This window comes from Schistocerca nitens, chromosome 8 (genome assembly GCF_023898315.1).
Source record: "Schistocerca nitens isolate TAMUIC-IGC-003100 chromosome 8, iqSchNite1.1, whole genome shotgun sequence".
Classification (NCBI taxonomy): Eukaryota; Metazoa; Arthropoda; class Insecta; order Orthoptera; family Acrididae; genus Schistocerca; species Schistocerca nitens.
In genome coordinates this window covers 385,026,735-385,045,385 of record NC_064621.1, presented here as the reverse complement: position 1 = coordinate 385,045,385, position 18,651 = coordinate 385,026,735, and the positions used below count along the sequence as shown (strand labels likewise).

General features: G+C 40.7%; 1 protein-coding gene across 1 annotated transcript in view; it reads left to right on the top strand.

Moving 5' to 3' along the window:
• The window catches only part of LOC126199166 (mitotic spindle assembly checkpoint protein MAD1), a 102,243-nt gene extending 84,145 nt beyond the window's left edge, over window positions 1-18,098 (top strand). Inside the window, exons 11-12 of the mRNA XM_049935926.1 lie at window positions 8,923-9,113; window positions 17,160-18,098. Of these exons, the coding sequence (XP_049791883.1) occupies window positions 8,923-9,113; window positions 17,160-17,324 (356 nt within the window). The 3' untranslated portion in view covers window positions 17,325-18,098. The remainder of the gene's footprint in view (window positions 1-8,922; window positions 9,114-17,159) is intronic.
• Window positions 18,099-18,651: the final 553 nt, after the last annotated feature.

Genomic DNA, 18,651 nt, shown 5'->3' with positions numbered 1-18,651 from the left:
TCATATCTTGTGGTAAACTTTTCTTTTTTCCTTCCCTAGGAGTGTATAAACTATGTAGCATTATCCACTAACTGTTGTGGAATTTTGATCATTTGGCTTACTTTCATAGCGCTCCTTCCAGGCTTTCTGTAGCTTTAGTGATTGTCTTATGAACTTGGTGCCATACTGCTTTAAATCTCGTCATGAATCCACAGATGGTTAAAATGACCTCTCCAAGGCATGGTTTCATTAACCATAGAGAGCTTTGCAGAGTGATAGCCCATTATAACATATGGCAATGAGGCATTCTAATCATTGTAATGGCTGTTAACATAATGACTTCGCATCTTATTTAAAGCTCTAAATAGCTGCTTGTTTTTTCCATCAGTTTGCAGAAGTTATGTACTTGTATATAAGTTCCAGATTCACAGGAGATGGCACAACTCCATTGGTAGTTGCAACATAAAATTGTCATGTTAATCAGTTAGGAGAACCTGCTGATGGGGGATGGCAATAATTATCAATAAAAAGTGGTCAAGGCATAGTGATTCCCTATGGTGTTCGCCAAAGGGGTTTGTTTATTCATTTTAGGTGGTTGACTAACTTCCAGTAATCTTTGTGGAGGCATCGTCTGATGATGATTGAGTTCTGCCCTTTGCATGCAAGGTATGCTTCTCCTTGTGTTGCTCTAAATCTCACTTGCAGGCCCACCACTAATAGTTTACTGTGATCAAGGATTCAGATCTAGCTGTCTTCAGTATTTTGCCAAGATAGGATTGTGGACCTGCCTCAACATCTCATTGTGTAGAGTTGCTGGAACGACTATACATAGACTACGCTAGGTTGAATACAGTTTCCTGTCACCAGCCTACGACTCAGTTTGTATTGTGAATTGTTGACAGTCTCAGTTAGCAGCTTGTGCAGTTCACCATACATGTGCGGAAATACCAACACATTCTATTGCGCGTGCATTTCGAATCGAACATCTGCATTACCAAGAGTTGAAGTTCAAAGTCAAATTCACTGAGACATAAGGCCCCTCAGATGGGGCAGCTAGTTGAATCTTTCAGGGTTACAAGCCATTTTAATTCTGGATGAGCAGTTACTACTTTGAAGCATACACCATACAAGTAGCAATGGAAATATGTGATATCATAAATCATGCACAGCATCTTGCTTTCCATGGTAGAAAAGTTTCTTCCAACCTTGTTCACCTGCCTAGGAGCATAAGCTGTTAAGTGCTCTGTTCCACATTCTTCTTACTTAACATGTATTCTAAGGTGTGGTTGTTAGCCTCACAACGATATACCCACAGGGGTTCGCCACCCTTTGACAGTTTGCATTTGCTTACTACAGGGCCCCAGCCTTTGGAGCATCTTTCCCCTACCATGCTGCATGTCTATCCTCTTGCTGTTCTTTTTCTCTTCCCTTGGGGAACATGTCTGGGGTGTTTCCAGAATGTGTTCTGCGTTTTCAGTGGCAGACATCAGAACAGTCTAACCACTGTTTTTCGTTTCTTCTTTCTTTCTTCATTCACTTTCTCGTATTCTTCCTCTGCTTTGGTGTTTGAGGCACCTCTCTTTCTTCTTTCTCCCTGTGTGCTCCTGAAGGCCAGCCCATGTGTCTGACACTTAACAGGTAACTGGGTGACACAATTCCCAGCCCCAGGTCGACATGTTGCGTTCACACATGCCCCTGTTACAGGCCAGGCCCAGGGAGGGCTGATTGCCTGAGCTGCTACCTTCCCACATTACCGATTGGTCCCTCTGTCAGGTGTTCGGGAGGTGCGACCTGAGGTGTGAACAATCACCTAAAATGGGTACACCCCCCACACCGATGCAGGGCCCCCAGTTGGAAGGAGTGCGCCATTGGAGATATTGGCAGTCATGCGGAATTTTCTCGCAAAGAGCCCATCATCATTATCTTCACACTCTGCATCTACCAAACGTAAATGGAATGAAGCTTCCGACTCAAAGACCCTCCCAGCTGCACCATAGTTCCTTGTGGTTTCACACACTGAAGACGGTCAATCCTTTGGTATGGTAAATCCATTTATTATTCAGAAAGGTGTTGATGCAATTGCCGGTCCTGTGAAATCCTGCTCTCGTTTATGCAGTGGCATTTTTCTTTTGGAGACGACTTCTGATTCTCGAGCACAACTGCTTGCCGCTTCACTTCTCCATGGCTATCCTGTTCGTATTGAGGCCAATAGAGCTCAGAGTTCTTCCCATGGTGTTATTTACTCTAGGCTGCTCGATGGTCTGACCGAGGCAGAAATCCAAACAAACCTCTCTGATCGGGGTGTCATTGCCGTCCATCGGGTGATGAAAAAGATAGATGCATTCTTAGTGCCCAAAAGCACTGTTTTTCTGACCTTTGATAGAGTGGTGCTTCTGTCAAAGATCAAAGCAGGCTATGAAGTTATCATAGTCCGACCATACATTCCGAATCTGATGCGCTGCTACCAGTGTCATCATTTCCACCACACTCAAGTGTCTTGTTGACATCCGGCCAAATGTGTAACCTGTGGTAGGGAAATGCACGAGGGCGATTGTCTGCCTCCTTCTCCCCATGTATCGACTGCAGTGGCTACTATCCTGCCTCCTCTCGAAATTGTCCTGTGTATCTCGATGAGTGGGCTGTCCAGGATATCCGGGTAAAGGACGAAGTGCCTTATCTGGTCGCTTGCAAGTTATTGGCTAGTTGCAAATCCTGCGTTCTTCCATCTGGCGCTTACAATACTATTTTTGCTACATCTCAATCCGTGAAGGATGTGGCCACGCAGACGTGTGATCTCCAAATTCAGCACTGAGGTTGTGAAATCGCCCTGTGTCATGGTAGCATTGCTGTCTCCTCATCCAGCTGTGTGACAAGCCACCAACCATTTGGCTCCTGGTGTGAAGTCACCTGCTACACAACCAGCAGGCGAGAAAGGAGAGAAGGAATACTCCAGCAAAGACTTCCTATGTCCCTTCAGCCAACAAACATCTGGTTGCCAACCAGAAAAGATTTAAGAAGTCAAACAAAGCCAAACGGTCTTCTCCGTCGCCAACTTGGAGACCCACTTTGATAGTGTCGCCACACAATACCCTCACCCAACCAACCTCCATGTTGTCGGTGCGCACCACCAACTGTTTTTCTGCCCTGGACTCCACATATCAACAGAGGGAGAATGCTGACACCTCTGTAGATCTCATGGAGCAGGATCCTCTAGCCCCTCTGCACCCTGCAGCAGTGAGTCTTTGAAGGCTGGCACTCGGCAGCCACCGAGGTGACACCCCTTCATTTTTTTCCCTCCTTCCCTTTCCTCATTATGGTCTCCTTCAATAGAACGTTTGTGGCCTTTGATCAAACAAAGATGATTTACGACTGCTCTTAGAATCACAGCATCCGCTTGTTCTCTGCCTCCAAGAAACAAAATTGCATCCTCACAACCGCTTTGAGCCCTTGTATTTCTTCCTGGTCCGTTTTGACCTTCCCCCACAAGGACAGCATTCTATCTCATGGGAGAGTCATGCTGCCATGGGATGACGTTCATAGCCAGTCCACCTCCCTGACTACTCACCTTAAAGCTGTTGCCGTTTGCCTTTTACTTCCTCACTTCACCTTTTTCCTTTGTACCTTTTACATCCCTCCATCATTTGATGCCACCGGGGCAGACTTCCTCCAGCTTATTGGGCAGCTACTTCACATCTTAACACAGGAACACCCTCATTCCTTTCAGACCCCACACACGCCTATTCCCATTTGGACCTATCCTTCTGCAATGCCCAGCTTGCCCATCGTCTTGAGTGGTCTGTTCTCTCTGACACACCGAGCGAGGTGGCGCAGTGGTTAGACACTGGACTCGCATTCGGGAGGACGACGGTTCAATCCCGCGTCCGGGCCGACCTGATTTAGGTTTTCCGTGATTTCCCTAAATCACTCCAGGCAAATGCCGGGATGGTTCCTCTGAAAGGGCACGGCCGACTTCCTTCCCCATCCTTCCCTAATCCAATGAGACCGATGACCACGCTGTCTGGTTTCCTTCCCCAAAACAACCAACCAACCATCTCTCTGACACATACTCGAGCAACCATTTCCCATGTGCTATCTGTTTGCGGAATCCTACCCCACCTCCGTGCACACTCAAATGGCAGCTTACTAAGGCCGACTGGAGGCTTTACTCCTCCATGGCAACCTTCGATGACGAATATTTCCCCAGTTGTGATTACCATTCAGATATCTTACAAACATTATCCTTACCATTGCAGAATGTTTCATTCCTTGCACTTCCTCTGTACCGTCCCAGTTCCTTGGTGAACTGACGCGTGCCGCAATGCAATTCGCATGCAGAGATGTGCTCTCTGTGTTTTTAACTGTCATCCTGCAATGGCAAACTGCATTCATTATAAACAGTTGCATGCACAGTGTCATAGCATTCTACATTGTAGTAAAGAAGCTAGCTAGATTTCATTCACTAGTTCTTTTCAACATCTCCACTCTCCTTTCTGTGAGTTGGGCCAACCTCTGACGGCTCTCTGGGACCAAGATCCGTTCCCCAATTTCTGGCCTGACAGTAGCAGACGATGTCATAGTGGACCCTATTGCTATCTCTCGACACTATTTTTTTGAGATTTCGAGCTCCATCCACTATCACCCTGCGTTCCTCCATCGGAAACGAGTGGAGGCGGCTTTGGCGATACCCTTCTCTTCTCAGAATCGTGACTGCTACAGTGCTGCCTTTAGTATGAGGGAGCTATATCATGCTCTCAGGGCCAGACAACATTCACATTCAGATGTTGTAACACCTTTCTCTTGCGGACAAGCACTTTCTGCTTCATACGTACAACCACATTAGGGCAGAGGGCACGTTTCCCAGACACTAGCATGAAGCCACTGTCGCACCCCTACCTAAGCCCACTAAGGACAAACACCTCTCTTCTAGCTACCGCCCCATTTCTCTCACCATTTGTATTTGCAAGGTAATGGTATGGTGGCTCAAGTCTCGCAATCTACTAACCACTGCACATTGTAGATTTCGAGTGCACCATGCTGCAGTTGACCATCTCATCACTTTATCCACCCATGACATGAATGGTTTTCTGCGGAAATCCCAGACTGTACCCCGTGTTTTCCAATTTGGAGAAAGCCTACAACACCTACTGGAGAACGGGTAGAATACCAGAGGATCTGTACCCTCTACTCTTCTGTGGCTGCCTGCCTGCCCCATTTCCTTCAGTATTTTTTAAATGACTGAGTTTTCAAGGTACATGTGGGGTCTGCATGGTCTGACACCTTTATGCAGGTAAATGGTATGTCTCAGGGTTCCGTCCTGAGCGTTGCCCTCTTTGCTCTCGCCATTAAACCTATAATGGCCTGTCTCTCGCCAGGCATCTGGAGCTGCCTTTTTGTTGACGATTTTGCCGTATAATGCAGTTCTCCATGCCTTGTCTCATTGAGCGGCACCTTCAGTGATGTCTCGGTCGTCTTCACTCATGATGCATCGACAGTGGCTTTAATTTTTCTTATGACAAAACCATTTGTATGAATTTCTGGTGGTGCAATTGGTTTCTTCTACCATCTTTACATCTAGGGCCTGTTGCTCTTCCATTCATTGAAACTATAAAATTCCTGGGGCTCATGCTTGACAGGAAACTTTCTTGGTCCTCCCATGTGTCTTACTTGGCAGCTCGCTGTATGCGGTTCCTCAGTGTCTTGTGTGTCCTCAGCGGTACTCACCTGGGGAGCAGATCGTACCACCCTCCTCCATTTGTAGTGTTCCCTTGTCCGTTTGAAACTAAACTATGATTGTTTTGATTATGCATCTGTATATTCTTTCCTCCTACGCCACCTAATATTATCCACCATCATTGCATCCATTTGGCCATTGGTGCATTTTACACTAGCCCACTTGCAAATCTGTATGCAGAAGCTTCCGAACTACCGTGATTTTCCCCTCAGCAGATATGCGTGCCGTTTGTCTGCTATGCGTGGCTACCAAACCTATGCCTCCTTCTTCGGTGACTCCTTTGATCACCATTATGTCTCTGTTAACTCCTGGAGTTCGCTTTTGGCTCTTGCTCTGGCAGCTTAACTTCACGCTCCATACCACTTTCCCAGTGGGTGTGTGCCTTTCACCACCTTTGCTTCGTGTGGCAGCCCACGTTCACCTTGACCTTCATTCGCTTCCTAAGTACACTGTTCCAGCCTCGCTCTGTCATCTATAGTTTCACGACCTTCGCAAGGACCTTCGCGATAGTACCTTTGAGTATACTGATGGCTTTCGGACTGACCGTAGTGTTGGGTGTGCCTTCGTCATCGGCACCGGCTTCTGAAACACTGCTTAGTATTTACAGCAGAGATCTTCATCCTGCATCAGCCGACGCAGTACATCCAGCGACACATGCTTTTGAATTGCGTCACCTGCTCCAACTCTCTGCTGTACACCATCCATCCCCTAGTGCGACGCATCCAGGAAAGCTGTCGCTTGCTCACTCTTGATGGAGCCGATGTGATGTTTATGTTGGTTTCTGGTCACATTGGTCTCTGTGTTGCCATCTGTCAACAGGTGGTACCACTTTGGCATACCACTGGTCCTCCCTTCATGGGAACGAGATCTGGGTTATTAAGCCTCTCTCAGTGGCTTGGACAACCTCCCCTCGGCTCTCTCGCTGTGAGGAGATCGTCTTGGCTAGGATGAGCATCTGGCACTGTCTTTTTAGCCTTCACCATTTGTTAAGTTGTGCTCTCCCACCATTTTGTGGTCATTGACCTGAACCTTTGACAGTCTGCCATTTCCTGACAGAATTCCCTTTTTTAAACCACTTGCATTCTCATTTGTGTTTGCTATCTGAGTTATCAGTCATTTTAGTGAATGACTTGGCTGTTGACGGTGTTTCACTTTTTACCCGTTGTAGCAATATGGCAGAAGGCCATTTAATTTTTGGTTTAGGACCTCCATTTCTCGGTGGCATATTTTATAGACCTTTCTATATGTTCCGTGGTTTTAGCTGTCTTCTCTTCTGTCTTTTGAGATTAACATGTATTCATTTTTAACTCCTTTCTTTGTCTTAGTGTTCTACAGTTCTGACATGGGTGCATATGACCCTAGTTGTTTTTGCACCCTAAAAGACAAGACAAGACAAGACAAGACAAAACAAACCAAAGATGTCAAAATGGTATAGGCTGCTTCTGGTAATCCGCCAAGAGTAGTATCCGTGTTCAATAAGTCCTTCAACCACATAAAGGTTTCTTCACAATGTGGTGTTCAAGAAGACTACCCACCTCTTCAGAAGATATGAGGGGTGTCCCAATTTCTGCAAAGCTATGCACAGATTTGTGGTAATATTTTAGCCATGCCCATAAAGAACTGCAGGTATCTCTCTTCATTAGGTATAGGAAATTCCCATACAGTTTGTAAAAGTCGAGGATCTGTCTACAAACCGTACTGGCCAATAATATGGCCTAATAGGTGAACCTCCTTTAACACATAGTGGCATTTCTCCAATTTGTGCTGTTCATAGTTGACCAAATACATATGTAACTATGCTAAATGCTCCTGGATGTCCTTTGAAAACACAGCATCATCATCCTCGTACACAATGCCTTGGTTTCAGGCCTGGTAGTACTCTGTTTAACAGGTGCTGGAACATCACCAGTACATTTTTCAACCCGAACGGCATTTGTGTTATGAATAGCAAGCACACACACCTGTAAACTCAGTCTTGTATTGATCAATTTGTGCTACTGCCAAGTGATGGTATCTGCATTACAAATCCGTTATTGTAAAGCCTTTGTTTTTCGGTGTTTCCGTAACATTCAACATTGTGTAAGCATTTTATGACTAACCACTGGTTTAAATATTGATAATCACTGCATAAGTATGCCCTTCTCTCATTCCTGCTCTTTTTGGATACAGTTACCATGGGTGCCGCTAATGGGCTGGTACTTTCTTCTATAATCCTGTCACCAAGCTGTTACTTTTTACACCAACACTTTCCCTTCCATACTCCATTTGGAGGCAGGTCCAAATTTCTTACTCCATCTTGACTGCCATGGATACCTACGAGCCCATATTCGACGAAACTTCAGTGCAATTCTCCTTACAGAGTTGTTTATACAATAATCTTCCACTGACGCTGCATATAAGTTTTCCTGTGTTAACATTTATGGGAAGCATATCACAGCAATTGCAGAATACGATATCCACCTCCTGTCCATATGTCTTGCTCACACTACAGTATGTCATATAGTGTAGTGTCAGACTGCAGTTGAGAGCTCACACAGTGGTGGTTGACTGTCATGGCGATAGATCAGGGATACCTAACATTGGCATCAACAGCTGTAGTGCTGGGGATGACTTTGAGATGGGACAGTGCCAAACTCCAGACCTTGGCAAGTGTCAGTGGTCTAATGAACAACATATGCTCTGTGGATGCCAAATTGATGGATTAGTTCCTGACAGATGGATCAGTTGTTGCTGGATGGATTTGGCTGCTAGGGTCCCAAATGGATGACTGCTCAGGGCCTGGCTGTAAGGTGGCCATACAGATATAGTGGCTGAGCAGGTCAGTGTCCTGGTGGCTGGCTGGCCAATCACGTATAGATGTCACCTTTGTGACTGAATGTTCTGTTGCTGGTGGTGGCAGCACCACAGCAGTAATTGCCATAATGCAGCTGTAATGCTAGTACTGATTGGTGCGCTAGCAATGTAATCAGTTGATCGGTGTGTTAGCAATGTAATCAGTTGTGGAGAAAGTTTAGTAAAAGTGCAGAATGTGTGCTGCATCTACACTTCACTATATTGGAAACATTATTGTTGCTAGAAGAGGCTTCTTCAATGCCTTTCTTTTATGATGTGTAATACCTTTAAGTCTGTGCCCATAATTTTTAATCTCTTCTATTTTATTGAATGTGTTAGACGTTAAGAAGTTTTATAAAACATATTTTTGCTTCTTACAGAACTCCGTGAGCAGTTGACGTCTTATCAGCTCAAAATGCAGCGAATGAAAGAGGCATTTACATCTTCCGGCCAGGAATTTCGTGAAGCTTGTTATGTACTTTTGGGTTATAAGATAGATCGCATTCAACAGAATCACTACCGTCTGGCGAGCATGTATGCGGATTCACAAGATGATCACCTCATGTTTAAGGTAACGTAATATGCCTGTCATCCAGATAAGGATATTCATATTTTAGTTTGATTCATTTATTTGAGAAGCAGAATGAACATTTCATTTGTTCTCTAGGTTATTTCTGTAGCTGTAATACTAATTTGGGCCTGTGGCAGTGAATCTCTTATAATAATAAAGTTGACTCAAATGAGCTGTACTATGTTTCCATTAACTCATTGACCTAAATGTTCTTATATGTAATCATGCTTCATTGTTACATTTTTGTTTAATGCTACGAATTATATCTTGTGCCTCATATAGAATAGCATTGATACAGAAATCTGTACCAGAAGCTTTGTTTATAAACTATAGCCCTCTTATCCAGTGATATGTCATTGGAGATCATTTACTAGTGTCTCCAGTTTTAATTGACCTTTTAATACTTGTTCCCCAGGTTGTTATTGACTTTGCTTTTATCAGGTAAGTTTCCCTGTAAACAGCAGCTTGAGACACCAACATGGTCTTATTTCAGGCTGTGTTGTATATGCAATACAGTGTTGGTAATTAACTAATGCATTTGTGTGGCTTTCCTTGTGTTTGTCTTTATCTCTATACGATTTGATGTATAGGTATATGGGAAAATACAAAACTTATACCAGATAGTGAGAAAAGTGCTGTGTAAATGGACGCAGTCTCTGTCATGTTAATAACATTAAAACAGTGAGACAGTTGTCCACGAGCACGGAGACTTATGAAGATATATCAAGAGACCATTATGACCTGTGGCTTTAACCAGTAAAATGCTACTGTTCTCCTGAGATGAATATGTTGGAGGTACTTCTATGTATCACAGTCCCCTTTATAATTGCAATGGCATGGAAAATGTTACAACATGTAGACAGCTGATGAGAATGTGAAAAATTGCAACTGTAAATTAACTCATTGTGGGTAACTCAAGAAATAACTGCAGGTTTGATGTGATGTGTCTACAAAGGTTTCACACAAAGTACCCAAGGAACTGAATCATGAAAACATACTTTTCAAGTATGTTGTGATCAGTTATCATAATTCCTTATTAAAATTTTCTGCCATACTGAAGGACTGGATATAAACATCTTCAGTTACCAATGGTTGTGATTAAGTGGTGTTAAAATTATAGACATGTAGAAGCACTGTTCAGAAGATTCAAGTTTCTATAATAATAATAATAGAAATATATAAAATAGGAAACAATACTTCTAGATTTCGTAATAATATGTTTATTCTCCAGAAAAGATGGAGGGACAGAAGGGTTAAATGGGCTCGTTACCCAGAAGATAGCTTGAGTGGGGCCACCTGCTGTGAGGAATGAGAAAGGCATTAGATGAGTAAGTGCTGTGGTGGAAAAAAGGACAAAAGAGATGGTGAAAAAGGAAAATAAATAGGCAAATCATAAATTCTAATAAATACCATGAAAGAAAGGGTGGGAGGGAAGATACACTAATGGTTGTTAAGTCATAAAGTGTGGCAGAATTCAAGGTTGTGTTGGAGAGCAAGTTCTCATCTCTAGAGTTCAGGAACAGTAATGATAGGTGGGAGGATTCAAATGATCATGTGGTAGTGTTAACACTCAGGCCACATTAGCCACACTGTGGAGTAGGGGCTGCAACTGGGTGCTAGACACCCAAAAACAAGCAGGTCTCTTTCAATTATACATTCATCCAGATTAGTAGTGGTCATTCCTACATAAAGATCAGCTCTATACACACATTAGTTGGTAAGTCGTGTGAGTTTTCGTATGTTGCTGTGTCTGTGATTTTGTACAATTCTAGTGGTGCGACTGGAGTAAGAGGGTGTTTGCAAGGAGTAGGTTTCTACAGTGGAAAAGGTTTAGATAATATTTTAATTCAATGAAACCAGAATCTTTTTGAAGTGGTAACATTTCATATCAGCCTCACAACTGAGAAAAGACTGGTCGGGATTATCTGTTATTTTAAATAAGTGCTGGTAAATACCACTTCTAGTAATATGTAAGATACACCTTTACAAGGACATGGCTGCTGAAGGTGGTATTCAATGTGAAGTGAGTTCTTTTTACTTCAAGATACGTTGTATTTAACATAATATGAAAGACTGTCTTCGGAGCACATAAATGCCTAATCCACTTGAAGAATCCGATACTGTTACATAATTGCTGCTGTGGTGGTTTGCAGTTCTGTAGTTATTAGAGATGTGAATGATGACTCTTCATCATAAGATTATAAAAGTGAGAAATTTTCCCTTGTTGGCTTTGAAGAAACACTATGGTTCACTCCAAAAGTCTAAACATCATCTGCTTTTATGGAATGGTTAGTTTGTAATGATTTGTGCAAATGACCAAGTGAGGTTTTATTAACCAAAATTGAAAAAGTATGTGAAGTAAAATATTTCCTAATCACTAATTCTTGTGTTGATTACATTTGGAATGGGGGGTTTCTCCCTTGATTCCATCTTAACACTTTCACTGCTACAAATGACCTCTCTGTATTCTGTGCTGAAATGCTTTTTGTTATGGCTGTACTGCTCACCAAACGTGTGTGCCTGTGCTGAAATGTTACGTTTCAGCCAATATGAAATACTTATCATCCAATTTTTCAAAAATTATTAGGTGAAAAAATTTTATTTTTGCACATCTTAAAGTCTTGTCTTTGCTTGATAAAGGATGCAATAGTCGCTGCACCGAATCAAATTAAGTACATCACTGCACGAAATTTTAAAGATTTTGCAGAGATAAAAAACCCATTGTGTATGGTTGATTTTAGCTCATATATTGTTTTAAATGAAATGTAGATAAGATTTCGAATTCTTGTTTAAAATTTAGAGCAAAACAATATCTACTTCCCATTCACGTCCTTGCACTTTTTTTTTTCTCCAAATGATAGCAGGCAATGAGTCCCATATAGTGTATGAAATTTCTTTGTTCACTGAGATATGGAACTCATCCGCAGCAGTGATAGGTCAGCGGCCCAGGATGCATATGGACGTCCATAGTACTATAGGAAACCCATGTGGTGCATGCATGTGTGTCTGCAGTACCTCAGGAATGGTGTGGGAGGATGTGTATACACACCCACAGCAATGAAACAGTTAATGATGATCAAGGAGACCACCTATGGTAGATCCTAATCTCCTCTCCATTTGTTCAAGGTTGTGCAACTGTTAGACTCATAAGGTAACCAGCTTGATGGATCCAGTTTTAAGGAGCAAATATGGATGAACTGATCATTAAACCACACTGCATAATGCATGGTGTTTCAATCCTTTATACTTGATTGCTCTGTGTCTGTCAAAGACTGACTGACAGCTTAGTTACAGTATTGACTTGAGGACTCCTTTGGTGCATGATCAGTATGTGAACTGGTCATGTTTATCTAAAACTCTGATGTATAGAAGCACTCAGGCCTGAGTTGAGGCTGCTAGGAGCCATGCTCTGCCCATGTCCATCTGTGCCTCCACAGTACTACGCAAAGATTGGCTGAATGGGCAGTAGCAGAGACCTTAAAACCCCATCTGTTTTGACTACTTCTTATTTAGGGTTAATAAAGTGCTGAATTTCAGAGTTAAAAGGTGTGTTAGTGGAGCCGTAAGAGGAGATGTTACATAACATTAAATGAGAAATAATAAGGTTATTAAAAGTAAGCTGAAAGAATGACATGTTTGAATTAAACTCGGGAAATAAGTTTTATTATTACACATAGGATTTACAGTGAACTAGAAAATTGAGAACATTATTACAGATATTGAAGTAATCTCAGACAGAACTGTAATAATTGTTTTAAATGTAGACAAATATATTTTATAGAAATCTCTGAAGTCTTTGATCCAACACTTTCACATTCTGATGAGGTAGAGGTGGTCTATGAAGAGTTACAAAATCTGTTCAGTGACTGCAACCACCACCACAAGATGATTGGGGGAAGGAGGGGGGAGGGCTGAGAAATTTAATCGAAAGTAATAGGACAAAAACTAAAACAGTTCTTGTTCAACGGGGAACTTTGCATTATAATACATTAGCAAAAGTTGCTAAGAGGAACACGTTTCCCCTCAACACACCTTCAAAAGAAACAAGCATAAAAGGACTAGGTAAGGAAGAAATGAAAGTGAATACGTTTTGTGAAACAGTAAAGAAATTATTGAATATGTGATGGTCCTAAAGCACTTTTGAGTCACGAGATGTAGAATAAAAAAGATAGAAAACTAGAAACAAATACAGTCACTTGGAAGAAATCAGAAATGTGGAATAAGGTAACTTACTTAAGAATTGGGTGACATACCTGATAATAGTTGGCAAACAAGTTCAGCGTCTTCAAAAATAATGGTCATACAGACATAGATGAAAGAGGCAATTATTTGATTAAAGTACTTATATTTACAGCAGAAGATTTTGTAAGTAGGTAGAAAAATCATTATTTTGTCAAATTATGTGGCAGTGTGCAGCTTTGTTTGATGTGTTTGAGATGCTAGAGAGAAATTTTGATTGACAGACGATTTGACAGATATGTGATGTTTTGCAATGCAATGTAAGTGAGAGAGAATTTTTATTATAGTTTGTCTCATTGCTTCATGAGTTTCCACAACTGTGGAAACTACAATCTAAAGAAAATATGGATGGAGAAAAAGAGCACCAGCAATTACCAAAATGATTAAGGTGTTGTGTCTTTCCTGGGCATTTATTCTGCAGCAAGATGTTAAGAAGAAAACCAGTATTCTATGCACAGCGCAAAAGTGGGAGCTGAATGAAATAAAAATAAATTAAAGTTGATGTAATCATAATGTTCAGTGTGCAATGTTTCCTTTATCAGATTTTTGTGTGTGTATTTTTTTTTCTGAATTTCAATCATTCTGTGGACCAGCATTTTGTTTTATTTTTCTTCTTTATACATAGTGCTAAAGTCAGTACAAGAAATGCTTTACCTGTATTGGTAGCAATTCCCACTAGTGTCAAAATACTTCGTGACACGATATGCATAGTGTGACAGCCACTTCAAAAATAAGACTAAAATTGCCAGACTTTGTTGTAACATGTGTACACTTGTGTGACAAACCCATGGATAGGGGACAGCAAATTTGACCAAGAAGTTACTGTATACAGGGGACTTAATAGGAACATGATAGAATATATTGGATTAAGCTGAAGTACTCTTAAAATGTATTTATGTGGATGTTACCTGGTAGAATAAAAAGTTGGGGTAAAAGAAACAGTAAGAGCGTGAACTAAACAGAACAGAACAGAACCTTATGCTCAGTAGAGATCACATTTCACCAGTTATGATGAAACTAACAACAGAGAGAAAATTCTACAATCTGTCAAAGATTTCTTTAAATATTTGTATAGTTCAGTTGATCCAGTCCTGTATCTGATGCTGTTTATGAGTCTGCCATTAACTTTATAACCCCCCTAGCTGCTTTTTGAACACTGCGCAGATTAAGTTGCATGATGGCGCTGCCACATCTAGGTACGGCAGCCTACTTGATTTTGTGAGTTCAGAACAGGCACCAGCCTAATCCTTGAAAGGAAGATAATGATGATGATATTTGTGTAGTTAAAAAGATGAAACAGAAACAGTGGCGGTTAATAATGAAAACAACAATAGCAAAAACTTGTGCATGGCCCCTAATAACCTCATCCTCGATGAGGCATTAAACACTAATTTTTTTCTTTTAATATTTCCAAAAATAACCATTGAATTATGTTATATATCTCACATATTATAATGAGAATTATACAGCATATGCTGTCATGCATTTACATTGGCATAACAACACAAAATTGATGTATTCTGTTAAAACAATTTGACAATCATTCTTTAAGCATAAGAGAACAATAATGGTCATAAACTGTGTTGTTGCATTGACAGCCACAGTAATTACATACCCCAGAATGATGTGACATTGTTTTATTAATACCAAACAACAGTCATCGTAACTTAGTTTGGTTTTCTTGCCTAAACGTTTATGCCTACTGTAAATAATAACCTGCATTATTATTGCACAGAGATTTGACTTAACAGACCTGCTTTGTGCCCTAAAATGAGTAGCATTGTGCATAAGATCTTTATCACCGGCCAGCCTAAGAAGTATTCTGATCCACCCGCATGCCAATTCGTTCCATTGGTCCTAATCTCCATCTTTAATGACCTCAGCGGGAACAGGATTTAACGCTAATCTTCCTTCCTTGGTTGTTCATATCTGTATAAAAGGCATGTCTACATATGCCCCCTTGTCATAATTCTGCCATTGGTATATCATGTCTTTCTCATCAGAGACAGGGCCCTCTGTGAAACTCATTTTTTATTTCAGTTATGAATAACAGCTGCAAAGCTTTTCAAGTTAACAATGGGACAAATGAGCAGTTGTCCACCTCTGTGAACTACCATTGGCAAAGCTTAGCCAAGGACAAGTTAACCACCTAATGGCAGAGCATGCTGCCCAGAGCAACATGGATAACTGCAGTGCTGCTTCACCCCACACTACCCCATCCTCAGCCCCTCCTCGCTGCCTCCCCCTTACCTAAATATTCACATGTGAATTGCAAGCTGAGAACATTCCTCCATTACAGCACAGTTCTCCTATCCTCTGTCTCTGAATCAATATTTAAGGTTGAACAACAAGTAAAATAGATTAAGGAAAGGCAAACCTACGTTTCTAGCATTTGTAGACTTAGAGAAAGCTTTTGACAATGTTGACTAGAATGCTCTCTTTCAAATTCTGAAGGTGGCAGGGGTAAAATACAGGGAGTGAAAGGCTATTTACAGTTTGTAAAGAAAGCAGATGGCAGTTATAAGAGTCGAGGGGTATGAAAAGGAAGCAGTGGTTGGGAAGGGAGTGAGACAGGGTTGTAGCCTCTCCCCGATGTTATTCAATCTGTACGTTGAGCAAGCAATAAAGGAAACAAAAGAAAAGTTCGGAGTAGGTATTAAAATCCATGGAGAAGAAATAAAAACTTTGAGGTTCGCCGATGACATTGTAATTCTGTCAGGGACAGCAAAGGACTTGGAAGAGCAGTTGAACGGAATGGACAGTGTCTTGAAAGGAGGGTATAAGATGAACATCAACAAAAGCAAAACGAGGGTAATAGAATGTAGTCGATTTAAATCGTGTGACGTCTGCAGGAATTAGATTCGGAAATGAGACACTTAAAGTAGTAAAGGAGTTTTGCTATTTGGGGAGCGAAATAACTGATGACTGTCGAAGTAGAGAGGATATAAAATGTAGACTGGCAATGGCAAGGAAAGCGTTTCTGAAAGTATTTGTATGGAGTGTAGCCATGTATGGAAGTGAAACGTGGACAATAAACAGTTTAGACAAAAAGAGAATAGAAACTTTCAAAATGTAGCACTACTGAAGAATGCTGAAGATTAGATGGGTGGATCACATAACTAATGAGGAGGTATTGAATAGAATTGAGGAGAAGAGAAATTTGTGGCACAAATGGACTAGAAGAAGGTATCAGATGGTAGGACATATTCTGAGGCATCAAGGGATCACCAATTTAGTATTGGGGGGCAGCGCAGAGGGTAAAAATTGTAGAGGGAGACCAAGAGATGAATACACTTAACAGATTCAGAAGGATGTAGGTTGCAGTAGGTACTGGGAGATGAAGCAGCTTGCACAGGATAGAGTAGCATCGAGGGCTGCATCAAACCAGTCTCTGGACTGAAGACCACAACAACAACAACAACAACAACAAGTAAACTGTCTTTGTTCTACTGATTTTTGTTTATTTCTAACTAGTTGTCAGATTATTGGGCGATCTTCAGTAAACAACTGAGTAAGAGTTCGCAAGGATCACTTGTTCATAGGGGAAGTGGGACTTGGTGTGTGCCTATGTGTTTGCATTTGCAATAGAAGATCTAGAACATATTTCATGATACATTTGTTGTAGTTTCCTTATAAACTGTGTGTAAATGACTGTATACAAAACAGCAACAGCTATTTGTGACAGTCAGTAAATATGTTTTCTGGAACCATTTTTGTTAAGTAATGTCTATTGGTTAAGTGTAAAAATGTTTTCAAGTACTTTGGTTGGTATGGACAAAAACTTTAACATTTTACATTTTTCTGCAGATGAAATCTGATGACAGCCTTGACCTGTTGGAGACAGCCTTTTCTTCATCTCTACCAGATTTTATTCAGGAAAACCTCCATATTCATCATTCTGTGCCGCTATATTTGAGTGGCATTACTCAGTATTTATTCAATCGACAGACATTGATGACAACGACATCATGATGGTGTTGACTGCAGCTGCCTCAGTGTAAATGCATGAGTAAACATGTTGTTCAACTCTCATGTTAACATGATTGAAATCATAGCTGAGAGAGCTACTGTGAAACTGAAAGTAAAAAAAGGAGAGGAGGAGCTTATTGGATAAAGTACATTGCACTTTCAGTTTAAGAATTTATATAAGAAGACCAAGGGTTAATATACGTGATCATACTTGGTGATTGTAGAAACAATCCATTTAAGTTCCCATAATCTTCTTCTTCCAAAACTTGACTGAGAAATTAAAAATGTCAGTTTGGGCTCCCCTCTTAAGTGATACTTCAGCTTCACTTATGGTCTCATTAGTGTGTCAAAGGTGACCTTCCTTTGTGCCTGTTTTGATATTCCAAAAATTGTAATGAATGTTTTTGTACATACAGACAATTGCTGCAGTTGTCATAATATATTGATTTTTATTGTATCTTTTAGTCTTTTTCCATGCTCTTTCCCCAACTTTATATTCCTGTCAAAACTTCCTACCAATTATAGAATATCATTCAAAGAGATATGACATAATGAACTTGTAATTATATACATTTTAACAAAATGATGGTGTTTTTAAATATTATTTTATAAATGAAAGTACATAGTGGTAATCATTATTAACTGATGAATTTCTACTAAGTATTACTTAGCAAACATTTATCTCAGGTCACCTGTTTTCTTTTTTGAAGAATTAAAAATATTATTACCTACATTAAAAAACATTATCACAGTATCATATGCAGAATTTCTAAGCTACTATCTATTTGTAATACACTCTTCTCTCTGTATGATTAACGTTTTGTACATTCTTTTATGTTGCCTAGCTTACACTTTATCTTACTGTTCAGTATTCTGTGCATATTTGTCTCTCTAATTTTCTGATAAATTAACTTTCAGTGGCAGAATCCTGAATTTGACTTGTTAGATTAAAATAATTTTGTGACTGACATCTAAATGAAGAGAGTGGTATTGGACTTGTACCCGAGAATTTCAGTTATTTCTTAAGTGCGACATGCTCACTGTTATCTGTTTTGGTAAATGTTGGACCTCGTCTGTTGGGGCTGCCTGCACTCCAGCAAAACTGCACCAGCTACTGCAGTCTGTCAGTCACAAAGTTATTTTATTCGAGCTGTAACTGTTCTATTTATTTCGACATGTTCCAGTGGTTCCTTATCTTCTCTTGATGGTCCTTTTATTCACAAGAATACAGTTGCAGTTTTCATTTGTGGTTATCAACCTAAAGTTAAAATCTGATCAAATGATCAGGAATTTCATAGTTTTAAATGATGGAGTATATCATTTCCAAGCC